Genomic DNA, 23072 nt, shown 5'->3' with positions numbered 1-23072 from the left:
AGTATGTTGATCGCTGCTAATAGATCTAATTGAAAGCAATATAGCTGAGAAAATGTATAACTATGAATTTAAAATAATAATGACAGCATTTATTCTGGTCCGGCCTGATCGCACCTAGGTACAAGCTGGGAAAATGAATCAAGTAGTGTTGAACAAAATTGTGATAAGACTCTGTGAATATGGGAACCACTTCTTTTTAATATTCCATCATCAAGAACATAAAGTATACAGAAAATTATTTACACAACCACATTATTAATTTCTTATAACTCATAATAGCTAATCTCAAGTTGATCCCATCCCAAGAATCAAGATTCCATCAATCGATTACATCAACATGAAATCACATTTAGTCCATTTTAAATAAGACTAAGAATTTTATTTTCAAAATGATGTGAGAGAATACTGTTTCGAAATAAAACATAGTCCTTATGAAAATGGAAGAAGTTTGACCATATATTAAAATATTCAAACATTATTTAAAATCTTCATGAATCAAGAATCAATTGTAATCAGACATATCGTGTCAAAAAATCAAAAGACCGATGCAGATTAAATATTTCAAAAAGTTGTAAAACTACAAAAAAAATCCTTTGGATACTATAAACTACAGTTTAAAATAGGTTTTTCCACAGGATGTTGTCCTGTGTGTACAGCAGAGATGTTAAATAACTGTTATAATCTTGTAAGCTTTTGTTTGTAATTTAAACTACGTTAACCAACATACCAGATACAATAAAACATCCCTGTGTTAGCTCATTCAACCAAACACTATAAACATTCGAAGTTCGTTCATTCTCCTAGTACATTAGGGCAACTATTCCTTCGCCCATCTCTACTGGTGCATATCTTTCACGGTGTTATTCTCCCACCGAGTACACTTCGTTCATCCAGTCACTGAAACGGCGGGCACAGACACCCCTAGAGTCATTCGTCAGGTTGGGTTGGGGAGGCGAAGAAATGTTAGCCATGTTGACATAGCCCACTGTTTATCGTTGATCTGCTGCCAGGACCAGAAAACTAACCCGGAGATATGTGAAAGAGCACGATTTACTGCGGAGAACAAGATAACCATCCGTAGCCCCGGTGCCACCGTGTCTGGGAATGTGAACTTCCCCGCCCTGTTCCATGTGTCCGTTTGACCGTTCCGCATCCGGGTGTACAATGTTTGCGGACTCGTCTAATTGGTAAACATTGAATATCGCTGACCCGAGCCACGGATCTCACGGCTAATTCTAAGGAAGTGGATTCATTTCCAACTCTTTTGTTCCACTGTTTGCTATTGTCCTTTGGAGCTTTTCCCTTTAGTTAGAATCCTCCAGGGAAGACACACATGTGCACTGTCCAAATTGCATCACAATCGGGACTGCAGTCGGCGTTGGTCAATTTGATCGGCGGAAAGAAATTGACCAGCAGCGAGAAAGGGTATGGGTAGAAGGGATTCTATTTCATTCGGTACGATGAGCACGCGCTCTGGAGTGGGATGAATTATGCTCGGGCGGCCACAAACATGTTCGCTTGCTGCTGCAGATGTGGCCTGTGCAGTACCATATTTGCATCTAAATTTTCTGCTTGTACACGGGCGGTATGATTGCAACAGCGATGCGCTAGATGTGTTACGGAAGATTTTTGCTGTCATGAGTCGGTTAGTCGCGTGTGTGTATTTTTTTCCACCATATTCAACTCGCTTTTCCTCGCTTCCGTACTCCAATCGATGGGTGCTTGTAAGGAAAAAAGAAATCCAAAAAATGATTGTTTGTACGGGAAATGATAAGGCGGAAAACAATAATTCATAAGGTTTTTAGAAGTTATTTTCTCCATCTAAACAGGACATTAAATGGAGGCGCCTGGTGCTTTAGTCAAAGTGATGCCGATCTCCACCCGAAGTCTTCATCTGTACAAAATCTCACACGGACCGTTTTTTCGCAGCAAGGACTGAATTTACTGATGTGTGATATAAGCCAAAATTAGCTGGCACGACCTTAGCAGGCTTAGAAAAGTAATGGAGGCGCCTGGTGTTTTAGTGATTATGACGCCAATCTCCACATGACAGGACCGGTATCAATTCCCTGCCGGCCTGTTTTCCTCCTACGATGGATTTGTTGATAAAAATATGAAAAAATGATTGTAAAACACTTACGTAAACATCATTACGTAAGTGTTTTAGTATTGTGTTAGCAAATTTTATATTATTATTACATGATTTTGCTCCACTCCATGAATAATGAATTGAGGTTTGAGAGTTTCATTTTAAATCTAGTGAATAAATTACGATGAAATTGTGTTCATGGTGTTTCATTACCAATTTTTCTCTACATGGTTGCCTGCAATAAACTTTTCAAAGAAAATACCGTGAAGCACCCGATGTTTTGGCCGTTAAATGAACATTTTCGTAGGCATAACGGAGCATTGTAAGATAGGGTGGTAATGGCATACGATAGCGCCCAGCACAAGAACCTCTGCCAACTTCCGATAACGATGAAAAATTGTGCATAAATTGTGGCCATCTCGATGGTAACCATGTTCAGACGCTTTTCCCATCCGTTCCCACTCGGGACGGGTCGGTTACCCATCTAAGATGTGCTCTCTAATGGCAAGACCCTAACCAGAACTCGCGTAGAACCGATGGAAATGTGATATCGGTCGCGGCACAGACCTCCGCACACCGTTACGCTGAACAAATGCACCTTCGATTGGAATCGACGAGCGCTCAGGACGAACTGACCACGTTTGTACGCATCGCTGCCACGCCGCGTGCATCGTGGCTTTCTTTGCAGGCCCCGAAAATTTATGCCCGACGAAAGATAGCTTCCTGTAACACATCCGCTATCCGACCAGCAAAGCAAACACTGTAACCGCAGCTGGTGTCGTGTGTTGGTGCATAGGCCCAGAACCAGAACCCAGTCGCCTTTTTCTTCGGTACGGACACTTGCCATAGGTATGCAAGCGGCAGATAGCATATGTTTTATGGTGCGCCGTTTTTCACAGTGTTCGTCGAACGGAACGGGTCCGTAACTAACGGACGGCCTAATACATCCGCTCGTCCGTTTACAATCTCGATGCACACATTGGCCGTCGGTGAGTAGCGTTTAGGTCGAGGTTGGAAAGGACGGTGATTATAGGGTAGTCAAACGATGGGTCGTTAATATCTCGTTCGATTAAAGACCGCCATGAAGTACGGGCTGATCGTGATGGTTTTCCTTATTGATCGTTCGTTACAGACACTGCATTAGCTGTGTATGGAGGTTAAATTTAGAGAGCTATGGTTTCGGAGTTTTTCCTGGCACGATGTGCATAAATAATGTGGCTAGTTGAAGTACTTGGTTCTGACAGGACAAACCAAACTGGAAATGGATTATACTATTTCTTTACGTTCGATAAAATCACATAATTTCAGCATTTTGATATTCTTACCTTGCCTTATTGATTGTGTGAGTAATAATCCTATAGTTTAGAGTAAAACCAGCCTATTTCCAGGACCTTTTTAATAACATTAGACTTGAGACTTGAAAACTTGACATTTTTTATTATTTTACCAATATTTAAAACAGATTCATGCTCTACCTGCTTTGTGGTACTTTAACCTTCAAGGTATTTGCCAACTTTTTTTTTGTTTCTTCTCGACCATTCATTATTAAAAATTATCATTATTCTTCAATTTAAAATTTATTTTGTTTCCTTAAATTTTGTTAAAAGTATTTTGTTTCCTGAGTGTATTCCGTCGCTTTTTTATGGTTTGGTTTGGTTCTCTGTAATTTATGTGGTCTCTAATGTGTGCCTTGTGTCGATTACGATTTCATTTGTAAGCGGAGAACTAGATAAATTTAAGTTACATTTAAATTTAAAAATAAAATAAATTAATTTAAAATACATTGTAAGACTCTGAGTTACAAACATGATGACTTATTCTTAAAGCTTAAGCTAGCTTTATATATTATTGCAGTATAGTATACAAATCACCAAGATTTCCAAACTAAATAGTGAAATATTTCGGTAGTAATTCGAATCAATAGCTCAAGCTTCCATTGCTTATCATCTAAACATTAAGCTGAATTCACTTGTTATGAACCACAACAAAAAAACTACCTTTCTACCATTTGCAACGATTACCACAAGTGTAGTCCTAATTAGCATATGAAACATTCAAAATCGTCCAAACCCGGTTCCCAAAGCGAGCTACCGAGAACCTGTTTGCATCATTCCTCCCAACCGGTAGTACGCTGATTTTAATCACATTTTATCCTCGCGGGCATTTCCTCCATACCGAAGTAAGCTGATTGCTGAGCGCTTCCTGTGATTATTGCCCAACACACCGGCGCTGCGTGCGAACGCCCGGGTAAGGACATCCCTTTGGCTAGCTTTTTCCAGCGAACGCCCTACTGAGAGGCTCAAGAATGGTACGGTACGGTGGTCCTGAGTGTGCCGCGATGTAATTCCGCGCTGTCGACAATGCCCGGGTGAATGATTAAAACCTGCACCATTGTAACTAATGCAATTGCAATGCGCGCAAGGTGCTCTGCACAGCACTACGTGGAAGGTTATTAAAATTTTACTTGTTAAATAGGATTATGGCAAACCCAGCGGTTCCAATTTCGCATTACTGCAAGCTCACCGAATGCTGCTAAATTGTTTCGTTACGGACTATATTTGAACAGCTCGATTTTAGCGCTCCATTCATTCGAATGGGATGTGAGGGTGTGGGGGAAAATGTACCGCGACTGCATTCGATGCATAGACTTCCTTTCCCACAGTGAGCTCGAAGAAAAACACCAACACCTCATCAGTCGTCTAGAAATTGTACCGAACAGCCCGCAAACACTGGTGCCTGCGACCGCTTGCACATTTGTAGCGGGCGTCATCAATTCACCGCTTTTCGTCATTAATCGTTGCTGAAAGCGCCATTTAATTACGGGGGCTCCCTTGAGTGAGTGCACCGCGGCACACACGAACGCACGCGCTCGTGCCTCATTCGAGTGCGTGCGGATGTGTACCTGAAGCGGTGGAGTTGTTGTTAATTCGTTAATTATCGTCAATTATTTCGTCTAATAATGAGTAATTAGCGTACATGATTGCAGGCAACAGCACAATGAGCAATTTCGGTGTTGTGAAAGATGAAGCGGGTCGATGTAGGAGAGGACGCGTGGGTTTGCTACCGAAACCTTTGGCGGCAAATGAGCGAACTGTCGTTGATTTATTTACGAGAACACAGAAACACCACAGGTTGGGCTAAGCACAGACATATTGTGGTGTTTGGTTGTTTCTACGACTTAAATGACTGATGAATTAAATGATTGTTTGTGAGGAATAATTCTGTTTGCTGGTCCAATCTGTCCTTTCTTACTGAAGTTTGGGAAAAATATGCGGGGAAAGATCGCCATTTTTGATCATTAATATAGAATTAAGCATCTTTTATATATGTATTTAATTCTTTGTTTAACGATTGTACGATTCCGTAATAAGCGTAATTGCTAGGCAGGTTCGATCCGGCTAGTTTAAAGATTGATAGTCTATAAATAAAGATCAGGCGTTTAATAGGCGATATTTTTTCATTTTTTGGAATTTAAAGAAAAGAAAACTGAATTGTATTTCCCATTATCTGCCATCGATACAAATGTTTTAATAATTTACCCACCCTGTTAGGGGTGCTGTGCGGTGAAAAGTTCACTTACAACATTAAATAAAAATGAACCAGAATGTAAGGCACACACAGGGCCCAACTTTCCGCTCTTCGTTACACTAAAGTATCGTCATTATCATACAGAAAGAAGTGTACCTTACGTATGATGGTCGGATAGTTTGGTGTTTGGTTGCACCGTTTGTGCCCACACCCAACGTAAAAAGTGTCGGGTTTTGTTGGTCCACATTTTTTTGCGCTTTACTCACCAACCAAACGACGCTATTCGCAGCCCAATGTTCGACGATGCGATAAATTTTTAACGATCCACACGGGACGGTACGGGTGGAAAGTTTTTTGGAATTGTTTTTCCAACATGTGTCCTTTCTGTGGCGTTTTTTCCGCACCTCCCTAAGCTAACCCTGTCCGATGCACACACACACACACCGGTCGTGGGATTTGAAGGATGGGTTTAGTGTCCGTTTGTGTTCTTTTTAACCTTTTCAGTGAAAAAAAAAGTTTAGAAAGTTGACAACAATTTACAGCCGGTTAAAAGTAGTTGCCAGCTGAGCGGTGGGTGGAAAGTACGGGAGATTGGATTATTTATTAGTCGGCCAGTTAGCAGAATGGTTTACTCAAAGAGTCACGTTTGCATTTTTGCATACCGCGTCTCGCCCTGGATGATGATGTCACCCGCTGCAAGGCGTCCCATACGCTATCGGGAGCGATAGAGTGTTAGTGTTTCTTACAGCAATGCACCCAAGAGATAAGGTGTGCGAATGTTTGGCTGCATCGGACGAGATCGTTTTAAAACGACTAACTTTTATGATTTACGTGATTGGTTCCTTTGCAAGTGTGTGGACGTAAAAACATATCATGAATGTTTGCAGCTGGTTTTGGATTGAACTGAGATTTTAACCATGTTTATGAGAGTCTTTCTAAAGGTTTTTAGTAGAAAGGCCACAAAAAGACTGTAAAATTAAAAACACCAGAACATGGATCAGATCTTAAAAACAGATAGCTCGTCAAGATATCTCAAATTTAAATTAAGTTAATAAACTTTTTCAATTTGTGTAGATTATTATGTAAATAATCAGGATTTCAACAAAACTCTGGAACTCATTTAGCAAATATAGGGATTTTAATCGGATTATTTTTGGAGCACCATGTTGCCACTTTTTTATAATTATTACTTGTCTGTTTAAGTTTGAGGTTGGATATGGCTCCTTCGGATGGCCATCTGTACTGGTCCATGGAGCTTGGATCTAGCCCAGCACCACTTGGTGGCATAGTATAAAGTCAAGAACTGGATTGATGGTGGCCAAAGAGTTCTCGTATCTAGATTCGATAACTACCTGGAATTTGAGGCAAACCGAAAAGCGGAAGAAAATATTTTGAACCATGATAAAATTATCAAGTTTTGTTAATTTTTGTTACATTCTATGGCGATCTATACTGTAAGGTACATGGCAGTATGGTAGTTCATGCTACGGACATGCGACTTACTAATTATTTTCTGTTCCATACTCCATAAATAGTTCATTATTACCTTAGACTACATCAAAGCCACCCCAATCTTGCTCCAGAAAAAGACGAAAAAGTCGAGCCTTCTAGCAATGTAATTATCGTCCGGCTGTGTACGACTACTCCAAACAACGATGAATTTATAAAAAAAAATCCTTTCCATCGTACGGAACGGTGCAAAAGCGCACGTTTTTTTCATACGTTAAACTAATTATGTGAGGTTTTTGCAAAAAATAACATTCAGTTCAAGCTACGACCGCATCAAACGAAAACGAAAACCATCCGTTAGCGAACCGTTTAGCAACCTTACCGGAACTGGACGAAGTTACCTGTGTGTGGGCTAATCTGGATGCGGGAGAAAATGTTATCCAATCCCTCTCTCCCTCTCTTCCATTTCATATCAACCGAGGTAGGGGAACTAATTTGTCAAATCGCATTTCATCACTCGGGCTTATGTTCGAAAAATATGTGCTGTTCGTTGCTGTTGGTAGCGTATTTGTACCGAGCGGGCTACCCAAATTGTGATTAAAAGGATGTGCCGAACGGAAAAAGTATTAAATAGTAATTACATTTTTCGTCAAAGTTTGTCCGTTTGCAATATTTCCTTTGAGGTACCGCGATGTTGTAACTCCTACAAAAAAAGCTTTTTGAACCAGCAATATCCTCCGTGATGGCGATGTGTTTGCTGCTGTTTCTGCCGTTCTATGCAACTCTGTTACAGCGTCACTGCTAACCGGCGGTTAGTGCGGTAATAATGCCAGCGGCAGGGAAGGGGCAGGGTTTTGCTCGTTCCAATTAGTGGTTTTTATTATGGCTTTCGCAGTTACACTGTGTGTGTGTTGTGCTAACTTTTTCGCTTTTGTGCTTTAAGGTTGCAGTGTGAAGTTTTCCAATTTTCGGATTTGATGACATCTGCACTGAACGGCGGAAGTGATTATTCATCAACAGCGTTTTTTTTTTGTAGGTGTGCGCGTGCGATACTTTTGACAGAAGCTTTCCAATCGCAGCAGGCTATGCAAAAAGTTGTATAGCAAATCAAATTACTAGCTGTCAGTGGAGCTAGAACGAGTTTTTTTTAAATTAAAAAGAAAATTCTATTTTCTGGAACAAATAAAAAAAATTAATTAACTGATAATGATTCTAACGCGAATTAGAAACTAAAGCACATCGTCCTATCGTCCGCAAAGCATCGATTTAATACTTTTAAAAATTAGCAACACTCAACAACCCTAAAGAGGTGGGTCACGCTTAGTGACTTAAATGTTAAATTAAACGTCCGCTTCAAAAGCTACACCGATCGTCACCTGCAGTCACTTGGACCCCGGCTTGGAGTGGGCGCACAGACAAACAATTTGAAGAACTTTGTCTTTGCATCGACAGCAACAGCTGATGTTGTCCCGACGATTTTCTGCCTGTTTGGTTATGTTTCCTGGCCAGCGCTCTATGGATTGTTTTTAGAACTCCCGTTGCCCGGTAATTGTTCGAAAAATTCGCTTTCATAAACCCCATCGCAAGGCATGCCGAATCGAGACGACATTTAAACTTTCAAAGGTAAGCACTCTTCAACCTGGAACTTTCCAACAGCACAACCGTTTATGGTGAGCTTTTCCGTGCGTGTATGAGTGTGTTTGTTTGTTGGCATTAAAAGATGAGGGAAAAGAATTGTAAATTCCCATAAGAACAGGGTTGAGAATGCTTGAAGGGAAGTGTTATTCAATTTTTTAAAGGAACGATGCAACTACTGCAATTGATTTACCCGAGAAGCAGCTTAAAGTTTGTCTTTTGCTTTGGGAAGTATCGATGGAGCCAAACTGGCACATTGGACATCGGAAGAAGCTTTTCTTCTGTGCTGGAAGGAACATGGGAAGTGATCGATTATCCTATTAGCTTCCGGTGGTGTTACGGAATGCGATGAGTGTATTGGAATTGAAGACACGATGACAAAGAGCAAGGAGAATAATAATTCAGTCAGACGAAAGAATGCAAAAATGCGTTGAAGTTACACTTTAATAATTTCTTATTGGAGATTAGGGATAAAATATATAAAATATAATATTAGCAAAAAATAAGCATTTCGCTTAAACTTAAATTCAAACACGGTAAAACTACTCAGGGACACGAATTAAACTTATGAAACAAAGCATTTCGATTAAAAGTTCCTGTAATGGAATTTAAATACAATCTTCAAAACAGTTTCTGTTTGATCAAAAGTTTTTCTTCCCTCTGTATCGCTTGTTTGCATCTCGTTTGCATATAAAACAGTATCAGATAACTTTGCCCCATTCGGGAGTGGAGTTATGAGTTGGTTGTTTTCCTTGCTCCTTTTTTAAAGTTTTTTCTTTTGATCATAAAAAAAGAAGCGTTAAAAAATGCTTTCCCAATCTTTTTTTTTGTTCTACAGGCAGTTGGACTTGCAATCGGAGACGGAACTGTAACCAAAAATGCATTGCTGCAATGCACTCACATACACACCCACAGCCCTGTAGCATCGGACCAGCAGTGGCTAATAGATTTCCGCATTTTGTGCCCGGGCATCGAATCTGCCTCGGACATCCACTGGTCTTATCTGCACGTGCCAGATAATTTATGTCAGATCGTGTGTAATTAAAGTGAGACATAAATTTAATTAAAACAGCAAATAAATTACACCGTATCTCGCGTTCACGCCTGTTCCGTCGGCTCGTAAGCGGATAGCCAAAAATTCCCATGCCGTTTTTTGCTGACCGGGCGCATTTTTCGGTGGTCGAGGTTTGAATGTGTGAAGGGACGTTTTGTTTTTTTTTCTGTGCTTGGCAAATAAATATGACTCCATATGCATTTTTGAGAAGCATGTTACATGGCTGAAACTATAAATAAAGCTCGCAGCGCAATTTTGGAAAGGATCGTATGCTAAAGCACATTCAATCGATACTTCCACTGCATACTGTAAATGCTTACAGGGCATTACAAATACTTCCCACCACAGGGTTTAAAATGTTGCTTATTGATTCGAGAAAATTCTTTCTGAAATGCAATCATTACCACATCGATCGAAAAATGCCACTTTTAATTAGGGCTTTGGGGAAAAGCATCGCTCACGCGGTATTAATATACAATCAACAACGAGAAAAAAAGCACGCCAGCGTTAAGTAGCATTAAACCAATCACTCGATACGTCGGACTTGATTGTGCTGTTTGGCTCGTTTGTGTTGCATTTCCATTCAATGTATTTGTTTCCTTTTTCAGAATTCGATTCCACGATTCCAGACCTTTGTAAAGTGCTTCACTGGTCAGTGGATAATGTTCGTTGTGTTTGGGTTTATCATAGCTTTCTCTTAATTCGCAATTGAATCAACATTGCGAACATTGTGAAAGGCATCTCATAATGGTCAATAATTCACATTCAATGTTTCACGAATTTCGCGATAATAAAAAACACATGCGATGAACCCTATTATGTGCAGTTATTCGATGGAATATTAATGAAAAGGCTTCGAGCATGATAAAGGATGTGAAAGTTACACTACACGTGATAAGCAACTGATACATCGACAGAGACATGTGATTATGAACATGGAAATTGAGGATAATTTTGTTGGTATATATTTATTTATTCGTTCGTATTTTTGAGGTTTAACCTTACATTTGATTTATTTTGGTTACACTTTTATCAGTGATGAAAGTTTTCTTACGTAAAATAAAGTTGCTTATTGCCCGATGCCCGACTGTGATGTAAACTTTTCCCACTCAGGGCCATTTGTCCCGTACCGTCTTTGGTGTTAGTCTTGTTTGATACGTCTTCGCAAACTAAAGTAAACCGCACCCATCAGGAGCATGATCCAACCGAGCAGGGCGAGCAGATCGTACCCGTAGGCCAGGTCGGGCATCGAAACAAACTCGAGAAATCGTTTCAGCTGACGGAAATAGCAAAACACCTCCGGACATTCGAGGTCGGCACGATCGAACCCATAGATCGCGTGCACTGCACCCTCAAAGGCATACCGAACGAAGGACACGTACATCAGCGGTTTGACCAGCACGCTCGCGTCGCGCAGCGGTACGAAGAAGCCGGAGAACAGCGAGGCCGGCACCATTATGAGGATGCTCACAAAGACGGAGTTCTGCACCGACATGAGACTGCCCAGCAGCAGTCCCAGCATCTGCGAAATCCAACCGAACATCAGGCAAACCAGTGCGAACGTACCGATTCTTACCCATTCGAACGGTTGCGCGGTGAAGTAGTACAAGATAAGGAAGAACACCGACGACGAAAGGATCTGCAAAAGGACGCAATGAGCGTGGGCAACCAAAGAAAAAGGACATCATAATTCGGGTTGTGCGATTGTAAGTTTACCGCCGCCTCGTACCAGCGTGGGAAGTTCGACCACAATTTTGGCCAAGTAGTATGCCCGCAGGGAGTACCAATTATTTTTGCTCTCCAGCACGAAACAGGCGGACTCGCGGGGATCTGCCCAAAACAGGAGGGAGTGTCCATGGAAGGCGGAGGTCCCGGTAGAAAAGAAAGGCGGGCATTAGGATGTTATGTTTCGGTCGGAGTGACCCGGTATTAAGATGCTACTTACAAACCAGCACCGCCGAAACTATGCTCGTGAAGAAGATGGCGTACAGATTAATGATCAGTACGGCGGTGTTGGCCAGGATGCGGTCGGCGTTGTTGCCGGTGTTGTAGAACGCCACGCTCGTGATGAGCGCGATGGCGATGTTTATGAGAATGCGCGCTTTAAATTGGTACTGGAAAGAGAAATTATTAGTGTGCAATGAGTTTTTAAAAATATTTGTTAATAAAGTTCGTAACATAAATTGAATTGTTTGCTAGTTGTTTTTTTCCAAAAATAGGTTGAAGAAAACCCAATGTTCCACAAAGTTATATAAATTGTCAAACAATGATAGTTAACTAATGTTGCAATTTTTGTTAGTCTGGTTGATGATTGCTTTAAATAGCACAATTATATGACCTTTTTTTTGTTAAGTATACCTAGCTGAGAGAAAAAAAATCAAAACGCACGATGAGTTGTATCAGTACCTTGCTAATTAGTTGAGTCAGAATCATAGTTATTACAAAATTTATGTTCATTATTAACATTTCTTTAAAAATGCTTGTTAGTAATTTTAAAACGATAAGACGTTTCGTAAAAGATATATTTATTAAATGGTCGAAAAGTCATGTTACATGAGGCCATTTTCAACCAGGCAAAAAAATATTTAGTAGAATGTGTAAAACTATATAGAAAACATATAAAAAAACACATGATGTGCGATGAATAATTTAATAGAACATCGGTGTTATCCATAGTTTCAGTATTTTGTTATATTCCGAAAAGAATAAAAACAAGCAGTCGTTTATTTATGTCACGCACTGTGTAAAAGTGTACCCAATACTAATAATATAAACACAATTTGGAGATATAAAGAAAAAAAATGAAAGTGTTGATGAATAAATAAAAAAAAAAACAAAAAAATAACGTGAGAATAAATAAAATGTGTTTAGATTAATCAGATAAATTAAACTTTTGTAATATTGTACCAAACAGATAGGAATACAAAACTAAGAAGATTACTAGTTTAGAAATCAGCTATTGAAGAACAAGAAGCACTCACAAATGTGTAAAATGCTAGGCTAAGTTTCTTTACATTCAAAATAATTAATGGTTTTGCTCACCGAATCACGTAAGGTACAACGGGTCGTCCTTCGTAACAATACACCCAGCTGCTGCAGTGTGGACAATGCGTATCGTTGATACGATCCATCAACACTTTTCTCCACCATCAAGCGCGGTGGATTGTAGTCGAAAATGTCCTTTTCTTCCTCCAACATCAATCGGCTCAACCGTTCATCTTCTTGATCAAGGCTGGCCACTTCGAGCGCTGTGAAGAAGGAAACGGTAAAGCCAATACACACACTACGGTACTAGCATACACTGGACATGGTCGTACCGTAATCGGCCGGATTGTGTGAGACGGGACACTCGAGTCCAAAGCGTGCGAATTGCGTCACCATTTCACCCGTGGGTCCACTATAGATGCGTCGACCCTTCGCCAGCACGTACAGATCATCGATCAGCATCAGCTGCTGGGAGTTGGGCTGATGGATGACGCAGGCGATAACGCGACCCCGTGCGGCAAGCTGCTTGACGTGGGCCAGCACCTGATAGGCGGCTACTGTGTCCAGCCCGCTCGTTGGCTCATCCAGCAACATCACTTTGGGGTCCGATAGGAGCTCGAGTCCGATCGAAAGTCGCTTCGCTTGACCACCGGAAACGCTGTTGGTGAGTGTATCGGCACAGGAAGCTAGCCCCAGCACGTGAAGAAGTTCCCGCACACGGGCATCTCTCTGCTCTGGGGTGATCGTGGTGGGGAGTTTAAATTCGGCCGCATACCGAAGGCTCTCCACGACCGTAAGGGCAGACCACAGACACACCTCCTGCTGCGTGTAGGAGATGACCTTTCGACTTCTGCGTTCCGAAAGTCGCTGCCCATCGACCATAAGCTGACCGGTGACGTTATTTTTTCTGTTGATCGATGAAGAAACGAAACGAGAGCCACAATTTCGGGCGCAAGATTATGCAATCGGGTGGGGGTTTATAGTTACTTGAATCCACTGAGCACGTTCAGCAATGTAGATTTACCCGCACCGGACGGGCCCATAATGCCAACTAGCCGTCCGGACCGGAAAGACCCGGAGAGATTCTTCAGGATGACGGAGTGTGTGCGATCTGGTGATTGTGGATGAAGCGCGGGAATCGAATAGTCCATTGGAGGTGTAAGCTTACGCGCTTATGTCCACAACACTTACCATGTTTATGCTTAACACAGTACGAAACATTACGGAACGATAGGTCAAACTCGCGAACACTCCTATTTTCCAACGTTTCCATAGGAATCGAACCGGGTTCTCCAATTGCTACCATCATTTTAGTGTACACTTGGGTGTTCAAAGGTATGCTGCAACACAGAACCGACGTTATTACAACCACGTACGTTCGGCAATGACTGGCAAAGATTTGGCTGAACATAATTTTAGCAAGCGGATGAGGCTCCTCGAAAAAAGCTGATAAGCTCCACAACAAATCATCTTACGATTCCGCTGGTGTGAGTAAACGTTGTGTGAGCATAAGATTTTTTTGGGGTGTATTTATTTTCGCATCATTTAAATTTAACCCATGCTACTTGCTGCCACTTATCGGGACAGTGCATGAGATTCAACTTTTACAATCAAAACAATGTTTATGTATGTTCGGTATTCTATCAGTCCGCGCGCCAGATGGTCCAATGAGGTAATAAGTAGAGTAGCAGGTTATTTGCTGCTTCTTCGCCCCGTGCGTTGTGCTTCGCTTTAGTGGCATCATTTCGCCACGTTACAACATAAACGTGATTAAAGTGTTGAAGGATTAATAAGTTGATAAGGAAACGAAATGGCGATTTAACCTTTGTGAAAAAGGCTATTTCGTGCAATTCCTTAGGAATTTGAATTGAAGTTTTGAATTTTATTATCATGGCTTCTATTAAAATTAATCTACTGAATCTACTAAATAAGTCCTGTGGCAATTTAACGGCTGGAACAACCCTCTAAAATTGCTCGAAAAGAAATCTAAATTATTTGAATTAAGTTCAATAAATTACCCATGTTTGTCATTATTTCATGTATGTTTGCTGCTGTAACAAGACATTTAATATATTTCAAGCTATTGTGCAACACCTTGAATCTGTTTAGGCGCGGTGGTTTGGTCATGTGACTACAATGACACCAGACAATCCAGAGCACATGAACCATGGAGGTAATATTGAATTGGAAGGCGTAAAAGCCTTGTATTTTTCGTATTTATTTAAAGGAAGTGAAATTTTGTGGAATTTCAAATAAAGCCTTTAATGCCTTTTTTGAAGATGTTTTATAAAATGCATACACAGGCAGTCCCCAAGATACGCAATTCTTCTTCTACGCACAATTAGGAGAAATGCGATTTTTGGAAATTTGACAACTGAATTAATTCATAGCACAAAATCTAAGCAAAAAAAAAATTAAAAATTGGTCAAAATTCCTTCCTTTGTTTTATAAAACATTTATTTTTTTATATTAATGCTCTCTTCCTAAAAGTCGCCTGTGTTGCTGAACGAATAAAGTGCAGAGGAAGAAGTCAACTACGCAACTTTGGAGTAAAAGTAAAGGTAAACGATTTTGCATCAGGATTCGACTTACGCGAGAATTCGAGTAACGCGGATCCCTTTCTGATTATAGCGGTCCGCTATAATAGCGTATCTCGCGGTGTGTCTGTGCTATTTCATATTGTCTGGTCTACTGTACAAGAAAACTCAAATTTAAAACTTATTTCACTGTCTTCAGTTTGGTTGAAATTCGTTAGAACTGTTAGACTCTTCTGTTGATTCAAGTGAAGTCAAGTTGCATGCGACATTATAAAATGTTTTTAACAGATTCAGACAATGGAACATTCTGATTCGATCGGTATTAAACTACACTAATGAAGAGATTTATATATTTACAAAACACGATTCGTATCACTCGACAATAAATTCTTGCCGCTTGTTTTTCTTACTTACTAACTTATCCGGCCCTACAACCGCTTAGCGGTCTTGGCCTGCTGCAGGAATCCTCTCAACCGCTCACTGTTGAGCTCCTTCGTCTGTCAATCCATTATCCCAGCCTTTCTGGCCGACGTATCAACCTCATCACTCCATCTCAGTTTGAGCCTACCACGCCTCCTCTGTCCATGTGAACAACCTAAAGGAATTTTACGTTCTGGGTCGTCCGGTGTCATTCTCATGACGTGACCAGTCCACCGGAGTATCCAAGAATCCGTTGTACGACTGTAAGTTCGCCGTACAGCTCAGAGAGCTCGTCATACTAATGGCTCCTCCATTGTCCTTGCACACATACGGCGATAAAAATCCTTCTGAGCATCTTCCTCTCGAACGCGGCTGAGAAGGTTTCGTCAGTTTAGGACAAAGTGCATGTCTCAGACTGCTTGTTTTTCTACTTCCCACAAATCATGGTCAGCAGGCAGGTATTTATGTTTCAGCTTTTCTTCTGATAAACTAAATAAACATGATTTTTCAAACCAAGACTACTCCATCCCATTCGTCACATGTTATCCCATGTTATTTACACACTATTTCTTCAGTACGTTCGTTGATGTGGTTGAAAAAAAACAGCTAAAAAACAATCATTTACCGTGTCTGGCCAGCATAAAAACGGTACATGCAAATTGCTTCTTTTGGACTGATGCCACACATGCACATTCTGAAGCGCAAATGCATTTCAAATATTAATGCAAACCGGAATTAAATACTAGACTCGAGTCATGTACGGAGATGCAGGATGGAATGGCGCTGGCAAAAAAAAAGACGAGGTCAATGCACAAGTGAACCATGTTGTGATGTTCTGTGTTGCCGTGCCGGAACCATTCGTTTTGTACAGGACCGTAAAGATGGAACGATACTTTATGTGCTCACACCGTACCCGATGATGATACTTCCATCCGATGCCATCGCAATGGTTGCCGAATGCCAAACAGTGTGCAACGGCAGACGCCCGGCACGCTGTTAAGACTGAAGTGGGTACAACATAAGTGTGGTTTTTGTTTAACACACAACACAGGGAAAAACCCGATGAGGGAGCAGTGGAAAAATAAAATACATGCTCGATTCGACACTCGGTATCGGTGATCTGCACGTTGGAAGATGTGGAGAGACAAATCAACAAAACAAGTCACCACGGATGCTAATGCTGCCGTGACGGGACGACTGTCCAAACAAAATGGTCACCGGAACGATCAGCTGCAGCACCCGTTGTACTGGTTGGGATCTTGATGTTGTTAAGTACTTTTTGCCGCTTTTATTGCGTTCCAAAAATAGCTATATATATATACGTTCACATTTTATGCTTAACTTATCCGGTTACAAAAATCTTCTCGAACAGAGAGCTTTAAGAGTATCTAATTCTTCTGAGCTCATTGCGTATGGATGCACCAAATGCTTCATCGACTGTCCCAATCAAAACCTCCCCCAGGGGGGTTTGGAAGATGCACCCAAAGCACTGGAGATTGTTTCAAGTGTGAACTTCATGGGGAATTGTATGAAAGTGTCGTCATTGCTGAGTGTCCGAGTGGGAAACCCGTCCAGCGTTGAGTTCAAATGGCATCCCGCTTGCTTTCGTTGATCCGGTGGCGAATATCGTATGCAAGATGAATCCAGTCGATAAAGAGATAATACTTTTACACATTTCCTATTCCGGTTCGGTCGTTTTCACCGGACAGTCCGCCAACGCCACGGTAGTTTGATGTTGGGGCCCGGTAGCATCGTCCGGTTCGCAGTCGGAAGCGCACAAAGAGCCACCTGCAATGGAATGATAAATTATCACCCAACAGCTGAGCGCGTCCTTTCGGCGGGATTATCCGGGAAATCCCACCAGGGGCGAGTCCGAGTTCGTTGCAGCGATGTAACATTAGGGATTAGGGGTGTGATTTACGCAGTTCATTTTTGTGTGTCCATGTTACAAACGAAGTTTATTTTGTTATCTTTTATGATAAACACGTTCTCTATGCCAAAATGTATTGTTCTACTATTAGACTGCATGTTTAAACTTGAAGTATCATTGTTAATAACATTAGAGTGCTCAGCTCGGATTGTTTAGATCTATAGATTACAAGATGCACGTTGCTTTACTGCTTGATTCAGAATATTCGATATATCTTTAATTTATTCCAGAAAACTATAAATTTAAAATTATGTACTATCTAAAGGAAGATAGGGTCGCTTGAGGTCCTTTGAGTTTACGTGGTAGAGATACAAGTTATTAAAATGTTGTGTTTTGTTTAAAAAAATGTAAAATGTTCGTTCCGTGTGAGATAATTTTATAACAAACGTCTTGTTTAACAGATCGGTAAAGAAACAACATTTGGCATTAAGTCAAATTAATAAACTCTTTACAATAATTGGATTCGTATTTACGATGAGATGTTTGTCCTTCAAAATCATTTTCCTGGTGAATATTTCGTTCAAAGAGTACAATTGATAATACAAAACTTAGTAAAACGATCGTTCTTTGTTCAAATTCCATAAAAAACAGAGCCTCCAATTCGTATTATAACCATGTAGCTTTGGATTTGAAGATCAACCAAAACCAGCCTCTGCTTGTAGCAGGCATAAAACAATAAAGTTAGTATCATAATTTACAATAAAAATTCTCTTTATTTCTTTAAAAGAATTCCAAAACCTGATCGTTAACAATCAGTATATTAATGAGATTCTAAATTGGCACTTATTAAAAATAATTTTTGTTTACACTTATATTGCACACGGCCGCTAGTCGTGTATTTTATATTAACGACATTTAAGTTAAAATTTTGGTGCGAAATTTAACAATTTGTGTGAATGTTGACATAATCGGAACTGATTTTACTCACTGTGCATAATGTTTTCGAAGTAGGAGTTCGAAACCGATCCGAACCGCACATCGGAGCTATCGTTCTAGATTCCAATCGGCCATCGCTACCAATGTCAAATCAGTTCCATTTCGTCGTTCAACGGGTACGGATGAGGCTCCGTGAGCAAAGAAAATTCTTCCAAAAATATTAGATTTTCGGCAAAACCAGTCTCGTAAAATCGGCAACACGGTAAGCAATACACTTCTACCAGCATTTGCAATCAAATTTCACCGGTAAAAGATGTGAAAGTTGATAACAGCGCACATGCCGCGAGTGTTACCGCGATTCCGCAGCGAAATGTTTTGATGGTGTCTCTGTGTTCCCGGTGGCGTGCTCAATGTTTAATGTGTGTATTTCACTTAATTTATGCGTTTTTCTTAAGGGATGTTTAGTTTAAACGGGAACAAATCGAGCCCACAAACAACAAGTGTGTGTGTGTGTGGCGGTGGAGTTGGTGGGGGTTACGAGGTCAACAAGAATCGTTGGGAAGGTGTCGTCATTGTGACGGAAAGTGTGTGTGAGCGCTTACACATGTTTATGTTGTTCGTGAAATGATGCATTTGCAGTGCGGCTTTTCTGCAAGCTGATAAGCATTAATGAATGGTGTGTGCTGAAAGTGATTGCATTATCAAGTTTCACACTGAGGGAGCGAAAAAAGTGTTCCAAATGTGTACGATTGTGTTGCTCGCGGCTTTTATCGTCTGGTCGAAAGTAGAGTCTAACAACAAATAGGTTTCAATTTTCGAATCGAAATGGGCAGATTCGGTGGCAGCAAAGTGTCGTGCCGCACCGGGCTAAGCAGGACGGTGGTGGGAAGTTTGTTTTGTTTCCTGCTTGTCATAAATCATGTGGCCGCTCAGCTAATCATCAACGTACAAAATCAGGTTAGTGGTGTAATACATATAAATCAATGTGCTTAAAGTATCATAATGGAGGATATAATAAATTATAACAAATATGTTTGCTAAAAAGCTACCAAAAAGCAACAGGAATTTGTCCGGTGCGTAGCGAAATGGTTGGTAAATTCAATTGTTTGCCTGCAAAACCAAAACAGATTGGACACTTTTGACATTTCTCGCCGACGACATCATCTGTGTATGGATGTGTGCGTGTTTGCGAGCGCGCGGTTTCGATAGACACAACATTGCTTCGATGTCACGTACACACAGCCGCGCGTTAGGGCAATGTGACAGGTGCGCTAGTGTTGGTGCATTATTTACCTCTTTGTTGCCCGTCTCTGCGTGTGTTCCTCAGTGTCTCGCAAATGTTTTTCCAGCTTTTCGCTGAGTGGTGGCAAAAGAGGGTTGGAAAATATGGAACCTCCCTCCCCGATGGTGTTTTTCCAACTCCGCGACGGCAAGCTTCCTGTGTCAATGGCCCTTCCGAGCGTGATGTATGTTTGTGCTGCGAAACCTCCACCGGATGGTCTTGCGCTGTTCTCGGAACTGATTATTTCGGTATCTTATTTGGACAACCACTCCATCATCCCCCCTTGTGCGCCTTGAGGCGAAACTTCCGCGAGGTACCACAGTTCGCCTTGAAGAAAAATTCTTTTTTCCACACCAACCAGTGGTCCAGGATAATGGTAGAGGATCGGGCAAAAGGATGAAAGTGTGGAGCAAATTGTTAATTGAACCAAAATATCTTCAAGGTTTTGGTGCTGCCGCTACGGAGCAACAACATCGAGCAGCGGAGCAAATCGTGTTTGCGCTTAGCCAAATATTTGTCCAAATGTGGTCCACCTCCCCATCGCACGTCCGTTTCCCTTCGGGGTTTGGCACGGCTTTGGCATACCGTGCGGATTGTTGGAGTATTTTTGTTTTTGACAAGAATTCCTGGAGTTTTTTTTGCTGTTGTTCCATCCACAGTCCCTGCACAGTGCTCGGTTTAGCTTTTTTATTCCTTCGGCAATCTTTTATATCGCTGTCCATATATGGACAAACGCTGGTCCGTGATCAAGCGGTCCTTTCCGGCTTATCGATTATGCATTCGTGGTTGAAAAATTCCACGTACGGGATGGCACGTTTTTGGCCGACGATAAAGAATTAATGGTTAGTGAACCCCTCCGAAGCGAATGTGTGTGTGTGCGTGCGCTAAGATGGGAATTATTTCGACCATTTTTGGGACCCGGGATAGCACATTTTTTGAATAAGTCTGTTCTTTTTTTCTGGGGCTACAAATTTTCGAGAACCTTTTAAATGCCTTTTTCTGTCAGGTCGGTTGTACCACTTGGCGGTGTTGTGTGTACATATGGGTTTATGTTGTTAAGCTTTTGAATGGACAATTGGTAGAAGAAGAAGGAAAGATTAAACCTATAATTTATGGATTATTTGAGACTTATTTATACTAAGTTACTTTGTATCGTTACACGAGTCCATATGTGTCTTGATGCCCAATGGGCAAAGTATTAGGCCGCTGCGGTACAAGACCTACCCTGTTCTGTAATAAATAATACATATTTTTGAACCTTGAACAATGATTTGAGCCTTATTTTATTTGTTTCTTGTTTATAAAACATTTGGATTACGTTGAATTTATTAAACATATTCATAATTCCCGGGAAAAGTATAATGTTTGAACGATTTCTATTCGCTGTAGCTGTCTTTTGCATAACAATATGATAAACATATTAAACTCGTCTATGAATAATGTTTCATTCCCTTTTGTTGATCTCCAACTCCTCTCTCCGGATGTTTAAACCATCAAAAACAACATAATCGCACACCACAGTCGACTACATCGCATCACGAATGCATTATTCTGTGCTTTTTTTTTTCATCACGCCCTTTCGCTCTGCTTTAAGGATTTATGACCCGCTGCATCGACCGGACCGGAAGCAATTGGGATCGGTTTAGTGCTGTCCATAATAAAACATCCTCCCGTGCAGAAAAGTGCTTACTGGCTTTGCGCGGTTTTTGCAAAACGAAGTGGTGTCCGTCGTAAAGTAGCATAATTAAATATCGATAACATTAATCTGCATAATAGCATCGTGCAGGAGGCCGTTTCACGCCGAAGGGCCACTCTGTAGGATCGAGGTGCGGCGCACGTTGACTTAATGTTTGGCGTAATTTATGGGTCAGTGCGCAGTTTTTGACAAGAAGATCCAGACCACCCAGTTGTTGTTTTTTCCGACTGCACTTTATTCATTCGCATCCATACAGCGAGAGTGAAGATGCACCGGCTGATGTTGCACATGGCTCTTCGCACACGTTGTTTATGCTTGCCGTGTCTGTACTGCACACAAGTGTAGAGGATTTGGAGCACAACAACGAACAAAGTTTTTGCTGGCGGTTATGAATGGTGCGTGTATTGCAGGGCAAGCTTTTATGGTTGCACCGTAAATAAATTAGATTTTCGACGAAGTCAGCAATTGAGTGGCCAATTCATCAAATGGCAATCATTTCCAATGGGGTAGCGGCGTGGTGTGGGCAATATGGACACGTGGTATCACACGTTGGTAGCAAACATAGGCAAATTTAGAAGCATCCGTTACCAAATTCAATCATCGTTCATTGTTTGAAATTCGCGGAACAAGTGTAAATACAGTGAAAAACTATAACAGCATAAAAGAGAGAGCTTGAAGCTAGATAGCGGAGTTCTATGGGGTTCGTACTTTGACGTTCAATCTAATGCACAGGGGCATACGGATTGAGTTTCACATGGAACAACCCCTGAGGCGAAAACGGTTTGATAGATAACTTAATACAGGGGTTTCGAGTTCAAGTTCTGGTGTTCGAACAAGTTGAGCTGGAATTTGTCGAGGAATTTTTCCCAATTTCTGCAACATGCGAATTCCTGCATTCAGGGAGCTGAAATCGTTTCTCTTGAAAGGTTTCGCAGGCAGTCAAGACGTACATGTTAACCGAGAAAAATTCAAGTTCGAGTGGAAAGGATCTACCTCGACAAATTCAAGATCAACTTGAAGACATTCCAGAAAAGGCTTCAACATTGTTACTTTGATTTATTTATTAAATTATTAATTTATTATATTAATAATTAATAATACAATATTTACAATATTAATACAATATTAATTATTATTGATTTATTAATTATAATTTTTTTTATTTAAATTTTGTTATGAATCCTTTTTTTCACTTTTTCAATCACTTTTTTTACTCATTTCTTTATATAAAACATGTCATCTGACGACAATAAATATCGAAATCGCACATAAAAGTGATCATCAAAATGTGGAGCTAACTCGTTTCGTATCTCAAGTAAGTCCTAAATTGATTTACGGTGGTATACGAATCCGCTCGACTACCTAGCGTGTTGTAAATAATGGACATCTGCTTGATGGGATCGGAGGAACAGAAATAAGTAGTAGTAAAGTCTGACCTAAGGAGGCATCTTGGCCATAATAGCCTACCAGGCGCCTAAAAGATAATTTTGTTGAAAAGTGACGTGGGCGTCAGTTGGTCCAGATTTGTTCACGGACAACCTGACAACATTCATTCTAGTTTGTTAATTATATTTTCTTAATTATTTGTTAA

At 40.8% G+C, this 23072-nt stretch overlaps 2 protein-coding genes across 2 annotated transcripts in view; one reads left to right on the top strand and one right to left on the bottom strand.

Moving 5' to 3' along the window:
* Nucleotides 1-10896: 10896 nt before the first annotated feature.
* On the bottom strand, nucleotides 10897-14049 carry LOC128714770 (ATP-binding cassette sub-family G member 1-like). Its single transcript, XM_053809651.1, has 7 exons — nucleotides 13932-14049; nucleotides 13728-13851; nucleotides 13073-13647; nucleotides 12798-13003; nucleotides 11701-11869; nucleotides 11485-11585; nucleotides 10897-11394 (listed from the first exon to the last, which is right to left on the bottom strand). Exons 1-7 carry the CDS (start codon nucleotides 14047-14049, stop codon nucleotides 10897-10899), a joined length of 1791 nt encoding a protein of 596 aa, XP_053665626.1.
* A 5279-nt stretch (nucleotides 14050-19328) lies between these two features.
* LOC128711919 (out at first protein) overlaps nucleotides 19329-23072 on the top strand; it is a 48595-nt gene continuing 44851 nt past the window's right edge. The window contains exon 1 of the mRNA XM_053806811.1: nucleotides 19329-19460. Coding sequence (XP_053662786.1) covers nucleotides 19329-19460 — 132 coding nt within the window. The remainder of the gene's footprint in view (nucleotides 19461-23072) is intronic.

The sequence above is a fragment of the Anopheles marshallii genome, chromosome 3, assembly GCF_943734725.1.
Source record: "Anopheles marshallii chromosome 3, idAnoMarsDA_429_01, whole genome shotgun sequence".
Taxonomy (NCBI): domain Eukaryota; kingdom Metazoa; phylum Arthropoda; class Insecta; order Diptera; family Culicidae; genus Anopheles; species Anopheles marshallii.
This window is presented reverse-complemented; position numbering and strand designations above follow the sequence as displayed.

Excerpts from the sequence above, each read along its gene's own strand:
- LOC128714770 (XM_053809651.1), bottom strand. The coding sequence starts at position 14,049 with ATGATGGTAGCAATTGGAGAACCCGGTTCGATTCCTATGGAAACGTTG. Across the intron at positions 13,852-13,931 it reads CTGTGTTAAGCATAAACATG|ATCGCACACACTCCGTCATC; the intron begins GTAAGTGTTGTG and ends CACAATCACCAG. Across the intron at positions 11,870-12,797 it reads GTTGTACCTTACGTGATTCG|TACCAATTTAAAGCGCGCAT; the intron begins GTGAGCAAAACC and ends TTCTCTTTCCAG.